At 41.9% G+C, this 17973-nt stretch overlaps 1 protein-coding gene across 8 annotated transcripts in view; it reads left to right on the top strand.

Moving 5' to 3' along the window:
• FBXW11 (F-box and WD repeat domain containing 11) overlaps positions 1-17064 on the top strand; it is a 101154-nt gene extending 84090 nt beyond the window's left edge. For all 8 annotated transcript variants that reach the window (XM_081035509.1, XM_081035507.1, XM_081035506.1 and 5 more), the window contains 7 exons: positions 2270-2388; positions 4209-4458; positions 5388-5506; positions 7326-7436; positions 8298-8376; positions 9422-9607; positions 14678-17064. In XM_081035509.1, coding sequence (XP_080891635.1) covers positions 2270-2388; positions 4209-4458; positions 5388-5506; positions 7326-7436; positions 8298-8376; positions 9422-9583 — 840 coding nt within the window. In that variant the 3' untranslated portion in view covers positions 9584-9607; positions 14678-17064. The remainder of the gene's footprint in view (positions 1-2269; positions 2389-4208; positions 4459-5387; positions 5507-7325; positions 7437-8297; positions 8377-9421; positions 9608-14677) is intronic.
• Positions 17065-17973: the final 909 nt, after the last annotated feature.

The following is a 17973-nucleotide window of genomic DNA, read 5'->3' as shown; positions in this document are numbered from 1 at the left end:
TTTGTTCAAATGTCTTTTCTGCTTTTCAAAGCCTTGTTCTCCTTTGGGTTTGTCTTGGGCTTGCACTGCTCAGAAGGTGGTCTGAGACTTCATCAGCAGCATTTTAAATACCAGTTTGCTTTTTACAGCCTTCGTTATGCAGGTGCGGTCTATCCATTGTGTGCACAGCTCAAGCCATGTGTCGTGTGGCTTTTCGTAGCGAATTAGGAGATCCCTTTTTCCGCATCTTTCCTCTTGGGTTTCCCTAAGTCTCTCTTGCCCACAGGGTTCCTTGATACCCTTTCTTCAGGGCAGAGAAACGGGGTTTCTCTTGGAATTTTAGTTATCTGTGCCACTGCTCTGCAGTACGTCTGCATGACGAGGGCCTGTCTTGGATCAAAGCCATATGAGAAAGGAGGGGAAAGGGCCCTCCACATATTCTTTGGCCCCCAAGGATTCCTTTTTCCTGTCTTTCTGTCCGGAAAGAGTGGTTTCTCTCAGAGTTCTGACTGCCAGTGCTGCTAGTTCACTGTGCAGTTCTCTGATCTGAACCCGCCTTTGGCCAAAGCCACAGTGGAAAGAAATGAGAAAACAAGCAAAAAGAAGGATAAACACCCCCATGTGGATTGCGTCTTCATATTTTTACTCTTCCATGATCCACTTGCTTTTTTCTCCCTCCTCCCCTCACACTTCTCAAAGTCCTTAGCTAGTTGCTTTTGTGTTTGTCTCGAGTTTTTAGTTATAATCAGCTAAGTAGAGAGTTCGTAGTGAACATTCTCCATCCTGGCCCTGTTTTCTATATTGTTTTACTAAGGGTGAGTTAAAGACGTCTGCTTGTTTGTTTTTCATTTAAAAAAATATAAAATAGTGGAATTTCAGTAATTCACATAACTTAGGGCAAACAGAACTCTGAATTATAGCATGTAAACAACTTGTTCCACTGGTTTCCTATATGTTTGGCACGTTTCCCAAAAGGTATTCTGTGGATATAAATCTAAAGGATGTTAGTTTGAAGACTAATGCCCTTCAAACAAATTTAGAAAACACTGCATGCTGTGTGTCTCCTTTGAAATTCATAGGGTCCGGTAGCACAGAAAGGCTCTGAGAAGTCCTGCAGTAGAGACACCCAGTGTTTCCCAACTTCCAAAACACATTTGGCCACAGAACTCTATTTTTATGTAACTTATCGATTGCCCTAACCTGTAGCTATAAATATACTCGAGAAAGAGTGACATATGTTGCTGTTTAGTCTTGGCAGTTCTTTAAGGGATAGATAAGGATGGTTTATAAGGACCTTGTCAAAGCACAGGCTAGCCATGAACTTGCATTTCATTTACACTGGATGTGTTTCTAAAGAATTCTCTTAACGGCGGCACACCCAGGTTTAAATTAAGTTACATTTGATTTATCAGACAGAGCACTAGAGCAGAAATGCACTTCTGAGCGAGCATCTCAACCTCTACCTCCAGCCATCATTCCCGTGGATGAAAACGTTTTGTGCTTCCTTCTGCATCAGTCCTTGGTCACTAATCAGTCTTTCTAAATCACTGTGGTTCTACTAGGTCAGAAATGAAAAGCAAGCCTTGCTATTTTATAGCAAGTTCCTTCGCTGTGTACAGCACTGCAGTGTCCTGGCCGTTGGTAGTGAGCTTTAGGGACACTGCAAATTATGGTACTCTTGCAAGGACAGAGACAGTTCTACAGAAAATATTTTAACCATCCAAAAGAAGGGAGGTAAAGAGCATTGAGAGTACAAAACTAACTAGTATTAACATTTTGCTTCCTTTTAATCTATTTTTCTTTTTTAAAACGTATACTTGTTATGTCAGTATATAGACAAACTTTTATTATACTTTTTTTTAAAAACACTGTAATAAAGCTTCATATTTTCTCATTACAAACTTCATAGTATACGTTGAAATTTTTCAGAAATGTCGAACATTTTTCAATTAAAAATTTTTGTAAACAGAATGGATTGAGGGGTATGCATTTTTAAAGGCATTGTTTTCCAGAGGGTAAGCCAGCTCTTCTGGTAGAGTTTATTTTAAAATTCCCCTTATAAGGCTGTTAAGTATAATGAGTACAGTAGTGAGGGGGCAGAGGAAACAAAGTAGTACATCTATTCTGGAAGTTATTCAATATTGCTTCTTTTCATTTCCCACCTGTTTGATGTTTAACTCTTATTTACTGTAAACAGTTTGTGTTATGTTATGATTCAGAAAATAAGGTGAGACAAACATGTATCAGAACATGAAATACTAAATCACTGTGGTTGGTCTTGTCTCAATAGATTTGGGATAAAACCAGCTTGGAATGTTTGAAAGTGTTGACGGGCCACACTGGCTCTGTCCTTTGCCTCCAGTATGACGAACGTGTCATTGTGACTGGCTCTTCAGACTCTACGGTGAGGTGAGTGATGTGATTTCACTGGTCTGCCACTCGTGTGCCTTCCACGGGGAGACTGAGATTCATCTTCTGTGATGTGTACATGCATACGCTCTGTGTGGTTTTGTAGGCTCTATTTCAAAACCACTGTTGGTGGAGGTGCATTTGAGCTAAGTCGCATTTGTTCAGGTCCTGTTCCCATTGCCCCATAGTATAGAGATGGCAACGTGCTTACCTATAAAAGCACATTGCCTGGAATTCGGCTAGCTATCTCCTCCTGGAGACCATGCTCCAGAGCAGAGAAGAAGGCAGGTGTTCTAGGAGTGTGGAGGGCAGGAACCTACAAGTACTGGAAGAATCAGAACAGCTGTTGGCAGAGCCTTTTGAGGGCCACGGAGTGCGTGCTAGATGTTTTGTAGACTGTTATCCTATTGAATTCTCACATCAGCCTTTCTAAGTAGGGAGATAGTACCTTCTTTTATTATAGATGTTTTAGGGAACCGGGATCAGAGAGGTTAAGTAATTTGCTCAGTCACGTAGTTAATTGTGAACCTTGAATTTATATCATTCAAGACTAACTTTCTGTTATGTCACCTTTCCAGTAATGGAGACACCAGTTTTCAGATGCCTGCCCTGGGGCAGAGTGAGGAAGCTGGGAATGTCAATGTCCCCTACCGTGTGTCCCCAAAAATAAGACCTAGCCGGACAATCAGCTCTAATCCCGGACTTATTTTAAGACTGGGTCTTATATAATAGAATGTAAGGCCAGGTCTTATAAAATATAGTATAAGACCGGGCCTTATATTAATTTTTGCTCCAAAAGATGCATTAAAGCTGATTGTCTGTGTAGGTCTTATTTTCAGGGAAACATGGTAGTAGATGGGAAGCAGTGATGGCTGCTGGGAAGTTGAGAGTAGAAAGGAAGCACTATTGGGATCCACCCCTAACCCGCTGGAACACACAATCGCAGTGGCTTTGGACTTCGGTGTGGTGAGGAGTTCATCAGAGCCTGGAGATCATACAGTGAAGCCTCAGCTGGACTGCGGCTGGCTTGGGGAAGGCATGTCATTTGGAGGGGAAGGCGACGGCTCTTTTAGGCTGAGTCGGAGACTTGAAGAGGATTGTTTTACGGGCACACCTGAGGGATTGCGGTAGTCACCCGCATGCCTAGTGTCCTTTCCCTGACTTGGTGCTTCCAGGCTGCTACTTCTGCCATAGGTCACGTCTTTCCTCCTCTGCGTGAACTTGTCCTCCTAGTGGGAGGTCTGGGTGTCAGAAAGCTGACATGAAAGAGCTGCCCCTAAAAACCCTATGTCTCAAGATGAACCAATTGGGAGACACTGGCTTTGTCCATAAAGCAGTTGGGTAAATAGATGGGTGTGGGGATTGACTCACAGTCCATGGATTCAGAGGCCTGTCAAAGGTCAAGAAGAACCTTAAGCCTGGAACTGTCCTCAGTTCCCCAGCCACCAACTCTCCTTCCCCCATCATCTCAAACTCCTTGCAAAGTCCACTTACTCGAAGAATCTTTCTTTTTTGTTGTTGTTGTTGTTGTCAGCACAAGCCTGCAAACACCATCCCTGAATCCCTGACTATTCAATAAACCTAAAGCTGGGAAGTACCAGAATTGGCCTTCTTTTTTGAAACCATCCCAACGTTCCTCAGCAAATAGAGAAGTTGCTTTGGTGGCTCCTTTTAAGCATATACTGAGGCGTTGGGTCCCATTCACCCAATACAGGTGAAGGCCACACCTCCCGGCCGATTGCCAAGAATGGGCCCAGAGCACAGACGCCAGAACCTTCTCCTGGTTGTCTCCTAATTAGCACTGTGCTTTTGTCCTCTAGAGTCTGGGATGTGAACACAGGCGAGGTTCTGAACACGCTGATCCACCACAACGAGGCCGTGTTGCATCTGCGCTTCAGCAATGGCCTGATGGTCACCTGTTCCAAGGACCGCTCCATCGCTGTGTGGGACATGGCCTCTGCCACCGACATCACCCTGCGCCGCGTCCTGGTCGGCCACCGTGCTGCTGTGAATGTTGTGGACTTCGATGATAAGTACATCGTGTCTGCCTCTGGGGACAGGACCATCAAAGTAAGTCTGTCTGCAGTCGGAAATGATGTGCAAATATTTGTTTCCATCTTGTGGGGTGTTTTCACTTTCTTGATGGTGTTCTTTGAAATACAAAACGATGTTAATTTTGATGAAGTCCAGTTTATCAGTGTTTTTTTTCTTTTGTGCTTGTGCTTTTTGTTGTCACATCTAAGAGACCATTGCCTCATCACAGTCACAAAGATTTACTCCTACGTTTTCTTCCAAGAGTTTTATAGATTCAGATCTTACAATTAGGTCTTTGATCTATTTTGAATTAAATTTTCATATATGTAGTGTGAGGTAGGGGTTCAACTTCGTCCTTTTGCCTATGGGACATCTAGTTATCCCATTGAACTACAAATGCAGCCAGTAAAATAACTCCGGGCACTTTGGTTGCTTTGTGTCTCCTTATTTGGCTTACAATATATTGTGTGTCTATGGACATCTCAGTCTTGCAGATGGTTTCACAAAAAAGAGATTATTTATTCCACATTCATAATATTAGGAATCATGTGTCAAAACAAATGGAGCTGTTCAAGAAACTGTGCTGAAAAGAGGAGGATGTGAAAGGTGAAGCTTTTTCACATCAGTTACATTGAGTTTGACATGGCAACTGGCACGAAATACAAATCTGGCCCAAACCCTTCCCTGTAGGCAAATGAATGTCTGAACCATCCCAGAGATAATCTCTTTAAGAAGATCTCAAGGCTTGGAGACTTCACAACTTCTTTCTGTATTTCATTCCGGTTTTAGTACTCAGCAGCCTAGGAAATTTTATGCTGCCCAGCCTGGCCCCCTGCCTTCCAGCCATATTTCATAATCAAGTATTTTGATCGTTCCTAGAAGCTCTCATATTTTTTTTAAGGTATATTGCGAGGGGACTTTTCTGCATTTGTTCTTAAAGAATATTGCTAATTTGTTATGCACAGGTCTGGAGCACGAGTACCTGTGAATTTGTTCGGACTCTGAACGGGCACAAGCGAGGCATTGCCTGTCTCCAGTACAGGGACCGACTGGTTGTCAGTGGATCATCAGACAACACCATCAGGTGGGTAGAAGTTGGAGCGCCAACAGAGCTGGCTGCCTGAGTTTTGCGGAGTGTTGACTCGTCTCCCGGTCCTGATGCTCAGAGACGCAGTCTTTGGGGGATGCTTCAGACAAGAAAACTTCAGGCAACTTTTATGAGTCTGTTTGGCTCTGCATTCTAAAGGGGGTAAACTGTGTATGCCTTGCGTGTTCTTCCAAGATTCCACCAGTGCACAAGGTTTTAAAACCCAAGAGCACTTAATACCAGAACACTCAGGACAGAAGAGGCTCCAGGTGACTCGGCTTTCTCTTACCTGCGTGCTCTGGCTCCCTTCCTTCCTCACAGATGCGCGGGGACTTTATCTGTCTCTCCCAAGGCGCCTGTTGGTCATTTATTTTATTTCCCTTTTTTCTTCCCAACACTCAGTGCCCTTGCTTTTTAATAACTATGACTATCCTTAAACACTTTATATCTTATTAAGAACTTGCCTTAAATTGCTATTTAATTATCCCAAGTCATTTTCCCACTGTCCCAATATATGCTAGTAGCTTTTTTATAACCAAATTCCCTAATGTTATGGCAGAATGAAGATTGGGCTCAAGATTATTTCAGAGAGGGAGGGAGGGAAGGAAGAAACGAAGGGAGGGGAGTGGTGGAGGAAGGAAGGAAAGATGGAACTGTAACTGCTATAAATTTTCTTTATTGTTTTAAGATAGTATAAAAAGCAGTTTTGTACTTGAATCTTGGTTCTGTTGTATTACTTAGTATTTCAGCAGTAAAACATTCCTTAACTTCTTCATTGGAGTTGCTGAGGTTTTATGAAATAATGTGTATTGCTCTACAGTTTATCGACGGGAAGCCCTTTGGAGTCCTAGTGGCGGTGCCGAAGGACCGTTCACAGTAGATTAGAGAAGCCATCGTCACTGGCAGTCAGGAGATTTGCTGAGGGTGGTTGTGGTAAAATATTCATTAGCTGTATGATAGGAGCTACTGGTGGAGAGGCTAAGAAACGGTCATTATAGCATTCATTTGCTAACTTTGTTTTATGCACATTTGCTGTGACCTCTTTTTACAAGTAATGTAGAAAAATCAATAACAGGAAAAATTTATTTCCAGAATTGTTATATAAATCATATACAGAGAAAAGGCCGGATGTAGTCAGTGGGCTTGTATTTCCAAGACACTGCACATACCTAATGAGAGTCTCCCATCGTGACCTTGCAAACTGGACAACCCCGGTGTGCAGTGTATATCTGGGAAGGGTTGTCCCTGAGCCTCATAGGAGAGGGGACCACCATGCTGGTTCTGACCTCAGTAGGCCTCATGGGCTCGGCTAGAAGTACCTGGAGGGGAAGTCGAACTCTGGTTGTATGTGTTCCCCCCACGCCGCGGCCAGAACACACTTTTTCTCCTTTACTGCCTGCAATCCCTCTGCGATCCCTAGCTCCCCCAGAAAAGTCCTTCCTAGACCATTTGGCTACATAGTTTCATCAACTCAAAGACATCAAGAGAATGTCTAGGAACTAAGTATAATTGAAGTTTCCTGTTTGTTGACCTTATTTCAATAGTAACACACGTGGGTTTTTTAAAGTTTCAAACTACATGAAAGGAAATACAATGAAAAGTGAGGCTTCCTCCCAAGTTAGTGTTTAAAAACACAACAATGTCCTAAATGTACGTATGTATTTTTGTATGTGCGTAGTGTGGACTTGGGAGTGAGATAGTTAGAAATAAAGAAATCCAGAAGAGTGAAAAGCACGTATGGGACAAATGTAAAGAACTTGAGGGTTGTGTGACCGTGTGCCGGAGTCATTTCACAGAGATCTGTTGTTCATTCAAGGCTCTGGGATATCGAATGTGGCGCCTGCCTAAGAGTTCTGGAGGGACATGAAGAATTGGTCCGATGCATCCGGTTTGACAACAAGAGGATTGTCAGCGGGGCCTATGATGGGTACGCATGCACCCCACATGTTCAAGTGCAGTACTGTCACCATATCAGGACAGGGAACGTGTGGTATGTTAGGCGGCTCCGTGCCAGGTCCTGTGCTGGGCTCTTCTGTGCCATGGTGGATGGCAGGTGTCAGCCCCGGAAAGAGGAACTGCCTCGCTCCAGACCCCATAGTAGCAGAGCCTCTGGGCTCCTCTACTTAGGCTTTGAACCGTTATTACAAACTCGGGGAAGGGCTCGGAGGCTCGGATGTGCGCGAATTCAGGTCTTTGCCCTAGCCCTTAACCCAGGCTTTTGCTTTTTTTTTTTTTTTTTTATGAATTTATTGATAAATTTCTTTTCCCCTTTTGGTGAATTGATCAAGTCCTCTTTTAAAAGCCTCACAACTTTTTAAACGAGCAAATGGCAACTGTAAACCTTTTAAGATGACCTTATATGTACCTCACAAATGGATCAGTAGGTCTGTTTACACGCCTATTATTAACTTACAGCATTTGCTTAGTTGGAGAAAGGTATCCTTGGAATTTCACAGAGTCCTAGCTTCTGTCAGCCGCACCTAGTCAGCCCTGGAGAGGCCCTGATGGATGGACTTTGTCAAGTCAGGAACTGAGTTAGATAACCTGAAGTTGTTTTCTTGTCTCCCTTCAAACAATATTTTTTCACAGTTTCAGCCATTCTGAGAATGTTTAGGTCCTTCGTTTTTCCAAAATCAAGCATAATCACTGTAAAGAACTTGTGAAAACATAAGCATGTTCCCAAGAACTTTTATGATAGCCAGTTCAAATGCCTTCTGCCAAGGAAATGCTTGACAATATTTAAAAATGTTAACTTTTCCACTAATCGCAATCTCCTTTTTCTTTCTAGGAAAATTAAAGTGTGGGATTTGCAAGCTGCTCTTGACCCTCGAGCCCCAGCCAGCACACTGTGTTTGCGCACCTTGGTGGTACGTGACCTGTTGAGACAGGAAGTGGCTCCCGGTGCTGGACGATGACCTCCTACAGATAGACCCGCCTGGGTGCCTCACTAGAAAGCTTGTGTCTTCAGAGAAACGCACTGTTCTGTTCATTTTGTTTAGCCAAAATCAGAGCATTTTTGACATTTCCATTACAGCAAGCTCTTTCCTCAGGAGCATTAATACAACTTACAATATGGAAGCAGCCTTCCTCGTTTATAGGTAGACTGGTTTTCTCATAGAGCACAAAGAATTTCCTTCCTTGCTCCTTGGGAGATTTCTTAACATGGGTATCTGGTTATGTTAGACTTTATAACACAGCACATTTTTGTATATATTTTGATGGAATTCTCCTCAGTCTATATAGTCTCTGCATTGTTGCTTTGACATAAAGGAGTGCTTTATTTTTATATATTAATCTTGTTTTTGCAATTCTGCCAAGCTCATTATTTCTAATAGTCTGCTTGCTTTGTTGTATTTTTGAAGAGACCGGTGTTTGAAAATATTGATGTATTTTTCTTATTTTCAGTAGTTTTACCTTTTATTTCTGACTTATCTGCTTCTTTCATTGACCAGACCATGCAGAACTCTAGTTAGGGCCGTTCTTGTTTTTTTCTTGATTTTCATGGGAATGCTTCTAATAATATTTCACCATGAGTTTTGATGTTGGCTGCGGTTTGAGGTAGATGGATACTCTTGGTCATGTTGAAAACACTATCTTTCTGGTTCTAGTTCTTACAGTGTATCAAGAATGGGTATTAAATATTGTTGTTTACCTTTCTAAGACCCTTTGTGATTCGATCACATAGTTTTTCTTCTTTGACATATTAATGGGCCAGGATCTAGGATATAACATGTATTTAAAGAGAAGGCCTAGAAGGAAAAGCAGAGTATTTTTTTCCAGAGTGAAGGGTAGGAGCTCAGTAATTTGCAGGGTTTTTAGGACAAGGAACTGCGTTTTCAGCCCGTGCCGGGTGGTAAGGTACGAGGGATTGTAAAGGTCTCATTTTATTCATCAAACTGTTATATTTCACAGGAACATTCTGGACGTGTGTTTCGGCTACAGTTTGATGAATTTCAAATCATCAGCAGCTCTCATGATGACACTATTTTGATTTGGGATTTCTTAAATGTGCCTCCCAGTGCCCAGAATGAGACCCGTTCTCCCTCCAGAACATACACTTACATCTCCAGATAACAGTCTGCACTTTACCCGTTTCAGGTGAGTACTTCCTCACTTTTAATTTTGCTGATTGAATTCACTTAACCTTTGGGGACATTTTGTGATTTGGTTTCCTTTCTTAGTGATAGGAACAAAGATGGTTGTTAGTCTTTGTTAGATGTCTCAACTTTACAGAGTGCTAACAGAAGGCTAGATCTTTACAGTCTCTTCAAAATGAGGTCTAAATTGCAATCCTCTGTGTTGTGTGTTTTTGTATTGGCAGACAACTTGGTTCCTGTTTTTAAAAACTATATTCCTGTCATACCTACCAATGTAACACCAGTTAACCCTTCAGTTTCTGTTTTGGGGTGCAAGAATCTCCTTTTTCTCTTAACTTTCCTGTCTTTCAATTCTATCTTTTATTTAAAAAAGAAAATCACCATCAAACAAACGTTCAAAATTACCTTCTTCCCCCCATCACAATTCACCCACTACTACCATTCTTTAGAAGAGGAGTCAAACAAGGGTGTTTGTTGAGAGAGCTCCTGAAACACACTCCTCATCCGCTAGACACAGCAGGTGCTCTGGAAGCAAAGTCCTTTGCTCTGGCTACAGGAAGATGTAGAGCCATGATAAGCATCGATGGTGGCCATGCTTTGATAACTAAGGGTGTCCAGCCTTGAGGATGAGAAGCCTTATTTGGCTGCATCCTAGCAACCGATGACCCTGCTCGTCTGGAGCAATATTCCCAACTCGGAGAATTTTGCAAGGGAGCCAGCGAATTCTGTGCACGTTAAACTTTGGAAGATTGAATAAATATTTTTGTACCTATTTGTTCTATGTATATATGTGTATGTAAAGACTGGTTAATAAAATTCATTTTTATTTAAAAGCATTACTTAATACTCAGTGGCTTTTCATCATTATACACTTTCCTGTTAATTGAATATTAACAATGTAAGGAAAGTCAGTGTGCAGAATTGGGGATTTTTTTGATGAAAAGATGGGGAACCACTGCCTGATTCCCCCCCCACCACCACAGCAAGTTAAGAAGTTTTTTTATACTTTTACATATTTGAAATAATTAAAAGAAGAATAATATTTCATAGAACGTGAAAATTATGTAAAATTTCAAATTCCAGCGTTCATAAATGAAGTTTTATTGGAATATAGCCATGCTCATTTTTATGTATTGTCTGTGGCTGTTTTCATGCTTCAGGGGCAGAGTTGAATAGTTGTGACAGAGACTATATGGCCTGTGACATCTAAAATGTTTACTCTCTGGCCCTTTTAAGAAAAAATGTGCTGACCTCTGGTCTTGTCTCCGTTCCGTCTATTAGTGATAAACCAAGGGTCTGCACAGGAATGGCAGAGGCTTTTTCTTCGTGCCAACTCAGTTTTATCAGTAGTGACTAGCTGGAGTGCTGGATTCTGGGATCCCAGGTGGACCCAAAAGGACTAAAGTGCCGTGATGAGATGGCTCTTTCTACCTGGGTGTAGGGGGTGAGCCGTAGTAGTGGCCTGTGAGCCACATCTGTAGGTGCTGCTCTCTGGTCTCAGGTGTGTTCCTGCCGCCTCTTAAGATGTAACCATGTCTCTTGTGCTTTCTCTCCAGAGAGATTCTTCGTAACTCAGTTGAGAAATCCATAAGGCAGAATTTTTATATTTATTGAACGGAATCTTCAAATAGACATTATAGGCAATTACAGAGGAAGAAGGCAAGGGTCTCTTGATAGATTGTTCCTCCCCGTCTCAACCTTCTTTCCCAAAAAGCCTAAGGAAAATAAAGGGAAGGAGGACTGGGCCCAAGTGAAAACTGATTTCCCTCGTGGTCTTTCTTCGCCTTTTTCAGCCAACCCTCCATCCTGCTACCACCTAGGGTCACCTTGGCCCTGCCTCTGCCATCCTCTGCTTCAGGGCCCTCTGTTGTCTTCAGGGTCAAGGCTGAACTACTTAGACAGGAGTTTCAGCATCTAGCTGTTACCTTCTGTCCTGTGTACCACCACTCCTCCTCCCCAATATCCCCTTATTTCCTCCCCAAACTCCAGGGCTCCAACCAGGGTGAATTCTATTTCATTTCTTTAATGACACTTCAGTAGTGCAGCCCTCCACCGCCTCCCTCTCGCTGCGTGTGTTATTAGTGCTTTGCAGACACTCCCACCCCACTGCCACCCCTTCACTTCGTCTGACTGAATTTATTGTTTGGTGTTACAGTGGTTTGCACGCCTGTCTCCCTCACAGGCCGTGGAGCCCCTTTACTGTGTTCAGCGGAGGGGCGCCTCGTGTGTTAGAAGCGCTTGTTGGCGTTTGTTGGGCTAGTGACACCCAGAGCCAACATGATGTATTTGTGCTCTTTTTTTCAAGGCCACACAAGAATTTGCCCATAAATAAGTATGTGTGAAACTACAGTGTATTCATGCAGTCACCTTCCGCAAGCATAAAGATAATAACTCAGTAAAAAATGAGAACATGTTGTCTAAACTGGTGTTGCCAGCTACTGTGTATGTTCCCAACATAGACAGGTACCTAGATGCACACACCTCCCTCTGCCCTGTTTCTTTCACCTTCGCTGTGCCTTCATTGTTGTTGTTTAATCAGTTTTATTGAGGTATGATCTGTGTGCAAGTAGATCGTACCCATTTAAAGTGTACTGTTTGATGAGTTTTTACAAACGTATATACCCCCGTGACTACCTCCACAATCAAGATAAGAACGTTTCTATCCCCCCAGAAAGTTCCCTCGTGTCACCTTTGGAATTGAGCTTCTGGAATGGACAGGCTCAGGGGAGTAGATGAGTCACAGAACACCCTAAGTGTACCTCTGTTGTGTCTTGGGCAGGTGTTTAAAGAGGCACGTGATAAAATTCAAGACGTCCGTAGTATGTTTGTTCCCGCTCTGGCATATTTAATAGATGAATTGTAGAAATGTTCACCAATTGGACCGCTTTATATGTTTCTTAAAAGGTGCCCCAAAACAAGATTCCTTTGGTTGAAATAATGATCAGCCACGCTGCTTCTCTCATTGGCTATGTGGAAAGGACGCTGGGCCTCTTCCAGGCCCTCCCCTACCCGTTACAGGGACCCTAAGAACAGCTGCCTTGTTATGACCCACAATTATAAATCAATGGAAAAACCTTATCTGCTTTTCAAGCAGCACAAGCCGTGAAACCTCCAATGTGTTTGTCTCCTCAAAGTGAATTACTTTTGACAACCTTGGCAGTCAACTTGATAGATTTTATTGCTCTTTTCCAAATACTTTTCATTTATTGTAACAGGAAAAAAAATTATTACCATGTGATACTGTAAGATTTATACATAATAAGAAACACTACCCTAATGATGATTTAACCTTGCAGTAAAATATTCACCCCGAAAATATTAGGAAGAGTATTTCTGTGTCAGGAAATTTAGCAATAGATTTATTTGCTGAGTCATTTTTTTTTTTTAATTACTAGCTCCTAAGAGCTATATATACAGTAGTTCTCATCTTTCTTAAAGGAAGGTGATATCAGATCATTATTGGGAAATTAGGAAAAAAAACCAAGATAAGCCAAAAGAAGAAAATAAACTCCAATTCATGGTTTCACCATTGTTAACTCCTTTGTATGTAACCTTTCAGGCTTTTAAACATCTGTTTGATAACATAACGTACATGTTTTAAAATGCTTTTTTCTCTTCGTGGTGAAATTGGTCCATGTTAATAATGTCAGTTTTGCCTCAGTTGTCACTCTTAATGGTACAATAATATTTGGTTGTTTGGATATGTCCTGTCAGATATTTATGTTTCCCCGCCAGCTTTTAGCTATTCTAAAACATATTACCGATCGTTTTTTTTTTTTTTTTTGAGCTTAGTCTTTGCCCCCATCCCTTTATTACTTCTGGACAGAATTGTGGAAACGCCTGGAGTGTGTGTGAAAAGGTGTGACGTTTGTAGACTTGTGATCCATAGCGCCATGGTGCCTGCAGAAGAGCTAAATCAGCTTTCTTTCCCACCACAGCATTTGAGAGGGCCTACTTGTTATCTCTGGGTGTTCCTATTTTTAAAATAAGTCAGCTACTCTTAACTATCCTTCATGGGAACACAGTGGCAAATGAAATTGAATCTTTCTTGAACTCTTTGAGAAGCCTTATTTGGATTCTTGATCCTTATGAAAATTGACAACGTTTTCGGAAAGTTGCCTTTAAAAAAGCATACAAGCGTTTTTTTAAAAAAGTTTCTCTGTACCTCCTCTCTCCCAGTAGAATTTTAGACCTGAAGGTGACTTAGGTCTTTCAGGCCAGTGATTTAGTGCAGCGGTTGGAAAGGGTTGTGATGCGTTCATTATCATGAAATCATTTTAATGGAATTTGAGTTTGTTGTGATAAAATTTAGAATAGAAAATGTCAGCCTGTGTTGTACGTAGTAATGATAAGTGTTGTTTCACGAATGTGCTGCTTAGGGGTGTATGGGCATGTGTGTATTGTATTTACATACACAGATGAATGTAGAGACTGATTGAAATGTGTACCTGACTCATTCATGATCCAAAAACTATGGACCGTTCAGTAGCTTTTTCCTCTACATCGTGTTGTCCTGTTACGGATGACTTATTTCAAAAAGAACTAATTTCTGATGATTAGCATTCTATTTAGAATGGATACTTGATTTACTAGCTTTGTATATTTCTGTCTCATCACAATGAGTGCTCTCAGGAGGAGATGAGACAGGTCATTGTAGGCTTTGGATGTCATAAAACATTATTCTAAATATAGAATCTGATATTAAGCATATTTTGTTATGTGCATAATTTTTAGCAGCAGTGCTCAAAGATGGAGGGTTATAGGGTCGGGCATTGTTTTGAATCCCTCTCTCACTTAATGACTAATGCTTTGAACTGAGACTTAGTTGTCTTGTTTGTGACTTGAGTATAATAGTTTCTACCCCATAAGGTTGTTGTGAGGTTTAAATAAAATGATGCCTGGTATGTAGTGCATTCAAAACAACTTGCAGCTTCTAGTTTTGATGCTAACTATTTGAAAAGCAGTAATGCATTATGCGTGCTCAGGAACATGACATCTCCACATCTAACCAGAATATCCATCCATACTCCCTTTGGTGGTCTTTTTTCCCCTTTTGTTTTTTTTCCTTCAGGGTTTCCTAGTCTTGAACTACTGGCTACATGGCTACCAAATGCCTAAGGGAGTTCTTCACAGCTGAGTTATGAAGCTGGAATTGGTTCTAGACGCTGGGTAGATGCAAAGCAGCCTAACTCTTCAAGTACCGACATTTCTCACCTCCGGTTCCGGCCTCCACTCTGAGAAGGATACCTTAGCTTCACTGACTACAAACAAGTAGGACAGAAGACCATTTTCTCCCCCAACAGTGAAAAAGATCTAATGTTTCACGTGTAAAGTGTGCATATAAAAGGAACGTACAGTCTATTTCCCAGAAGTAAATCGATAGTCAAGAGAAGACTTGGCCTCTAATTTATATGCTTTGCACTTTGGTCTGATATTAAGAAACAGCAACTTCTTCGGTGAAACTTTGGGTGCCAAACACCTACCCAGAATGTCCAGGGCTTTCCTTTTCAGAAGTTAGTGTTCTCCTTTTGACTGTCCACATCGTGCTGATTCTGCCTTGCGTTAGGAACATGTTGGACAATGGAAAATTCCTCTGGATTGTTTTAATAATATTTTTTGGATTACACTTCCTTTCTGTACCATTTCATTTAATTTAAAGGACTATAATCCAGGTTATATTATCTCCCAACAGGTAATATAGCTCTTTTCTTTTATTAACTGTTCTCTGTACCCAGACCATCTCCTGATGTTTGATAGAGTAACACCTTTACACATGGGCTTGCCTCCTAATTTAAAATACTGTATCCGCATGTAGATATAATGTACATAACAGTGTAACCTCAAGGTTGCTGGAGTCAGGGCCCCCGTGCCAGAGACACTAATACAGAGTGTGTTCACACTTGGCCATGGGCTGGCTCGAGAACCGATACCAGGGTTGACGTGGATTACCTAGAACCCTTCCTGCAGTATTCATATGGTGTTTTTATTTTGTCATTGTCATTGTGTGTGTGTGCGTGTGTGTGGTGTGTTTTAATGGGAATCTTGTTTTAAAATGTAATTTCTAGAGTTTAACACAGAATGTTTTATTTGTTGTGCAGTATATACAATAGAGAGGTACCTTACAATTTTTCTGTTGTTGTTCTTTTCCTCGTAAGTCCTCCTGAGTACTAGTGGTCACTTCCCATAGTGTTCATTTGACTTCACTGTCCCAAATCATTATTCTGTGCGTTAGTAAGTAACCCTGGGGAGGGAGAACAACAAGGCCCTACTGACTGGGTTTCCTGGCTCTGGAATTCATGCCCCCCGGCCTGTCACAATGGTCACAGGCCCTGCTTGCATGCTGGCGCCCGTGTACCAGGCTGGGCTGGTTCTGAGGCCCACCGTGAGCGGAAGGGTCCTCCTACGCGGTGTGGAGCCCCCAGCTTGTGAATCCCAGCCTGTCGTCCTCGCTGTCACCTGCTGGGGGGGCCCTGCCAGGTTCTCAGAGCTCCCAAGTGCTTGGCAGCCCGAATGTGTGCATGGCACCGGCATGGGGGCCAGGCATGGAAAGGACTCTGGCATCCAGCCGGCTGGCACTCCCTTTCCCTTGTTCAGTATTAGGTTTGATTTGCCCCTTGCCATTGTTTCCAAAGATCAAAGAATGTCAATAACATTTTAAAGGACCAATAAGAACCTCCTGTTAATTAAACCTCTTCCCGTGGAAGCACACTCTACTACTCAAGGGAAGGTCCCTGGGCTCTGTTTGTCCTTTGCATTGAGAACGGTGTGGGGATCAATGTGTGTGTATGTGGTTTGTTGCTCAGCTTGGCTTTGCTTTTCCCCTTTTTTAAAGAAATACATCCTTCCCTCCCACGTTACTAAATTAATTTCTATTTTTTGAGAAGTTGAGTCTCAAAGTGTAAAAAACAGAAGCCTCCGTTCGTAAGGTAGATGTTGTAAGCGTGACAGCAGTTGTGAAAGTGACGTAACCTTGACCACTTCATTTTACAGTTTCACTAGCAAACTGCTTCGGAGAGCCCGGGGGCGGGGCGGGGGGGCGGGGGCAATTCTTCTGAACGAATGGACTTTTTGTTGTTGGTTTTGCATGTTTCATATAAAAGTTCTTGTTCCTTGGGCGATCATAGCCTTGGAATATGCACACAACCTTTGAATTGTGCCTACTAAGTTATAGCAGGGGACTTCGGCACCCAAGGAATTCTGACTTTCTGGGATTCTAGTAGTAATTCCCAGCCATACTCTGGACTTTATTTTGCTAACCATAATTGAGCAACTGTAAATTACTGCTATATTAATGTTTTAAAGCACTGGGATAGTCTAATTCTAACTTGTAATTATGTTTGCCAATTATCTGTTTGAAATTAATTTGTGTCTGAACAGCTATTGAAACTGTTAAATTGTACAGATATTATTCATGACAGCTTTGTACTGTGGAATGTGCTTAATAAAAAACAAAAAGTTGACCTCTGTCCAATAAATTGCTAAGTAATGTCTACAGATCAAGTATGAGCGTTATACAGCCCATCGAATCCGCCTTCACGCAACTGTTACTTCAGCTACTAATTCAAAGCCAATAATACCCTTAATAAAGTGTTGCAATACTCTGATGTTCTGTTAAGACATTTTTCACAAAAAGAAAAAATCTGTCATGTGCTATTAGCAATTCAGTGACATACAATTAAAGTTTATAGATTTAAAAAAATCATCTGCTCTGTAAACAGGTTGAAAGCAAACTACTCTTGGCCTGTGAGAACTTCGTGTGAGATCATGCCCGTCCATGCCCGGGGGTTTTTTGCTGAAAACTAACTTTATCCTCAGGCGCTGGGGCTAGTTCAGAACTCCTCCCTCCAAATTTGCTTCCCACAAGTACCGCACTGCTTCACAAGTTACTATAAAGATAGGAAAGTGGTCCCTTAACTGTCCCCTGTGGCTCCGTGTGAGTTTACCTCCGGTACTTGAAGATGGAGAGGTGAAAAGTGCACCTGCCGCTGGCCCCCGTACACATGCGACACGGAATCGCTCCTTTTCACGTTTGCAGCTTCACACATCGCTGGTTGAGTACTAAAGCAGGAAGAATACAGTCAGTATTTGCAGGATTCTGCTCGGAAGTCTTGAGAAGTAGCAAGTCTTTTGGATAACTGGAGTTCCCCCCATTAATCAACTGAATTGGTAATGCGGTCTCGGGGGATGAAATTTGAGTATTTCTTATACAGTATTGCCTCCACCCGTGTTTTTTGTTGTAAAAAAAAAGTTTTAAAAATATGTAACGTGCTTATGGTAAAGAAAACCAATTTGGAAACCCTAAAAAGATGGGCAAAAGGTGATTCTCCCTGTTGCCCTGGACTCTCAGTTCTCCAATCATTGTTAATT

Source organism: Rhinolophus hipposideros (genome assembly GCF_964194185.1).
Source record: "Rhinolophus hipposideros genome assembly, chromosome: 23".
NCBI classification, from domain to species: domain Eukaryota; kingdom Metazoa; phylum Chordata; class Mammalia; order Chiroptera; family Rhinolophidae; genus Rhinolophus; species Rhinolophus hipposideros.
The sequence above is the reverse complement of the archived record's forward strand: the minus strand, read 5'-3'. Positions and strand labels throughout refer to the sequence as shown.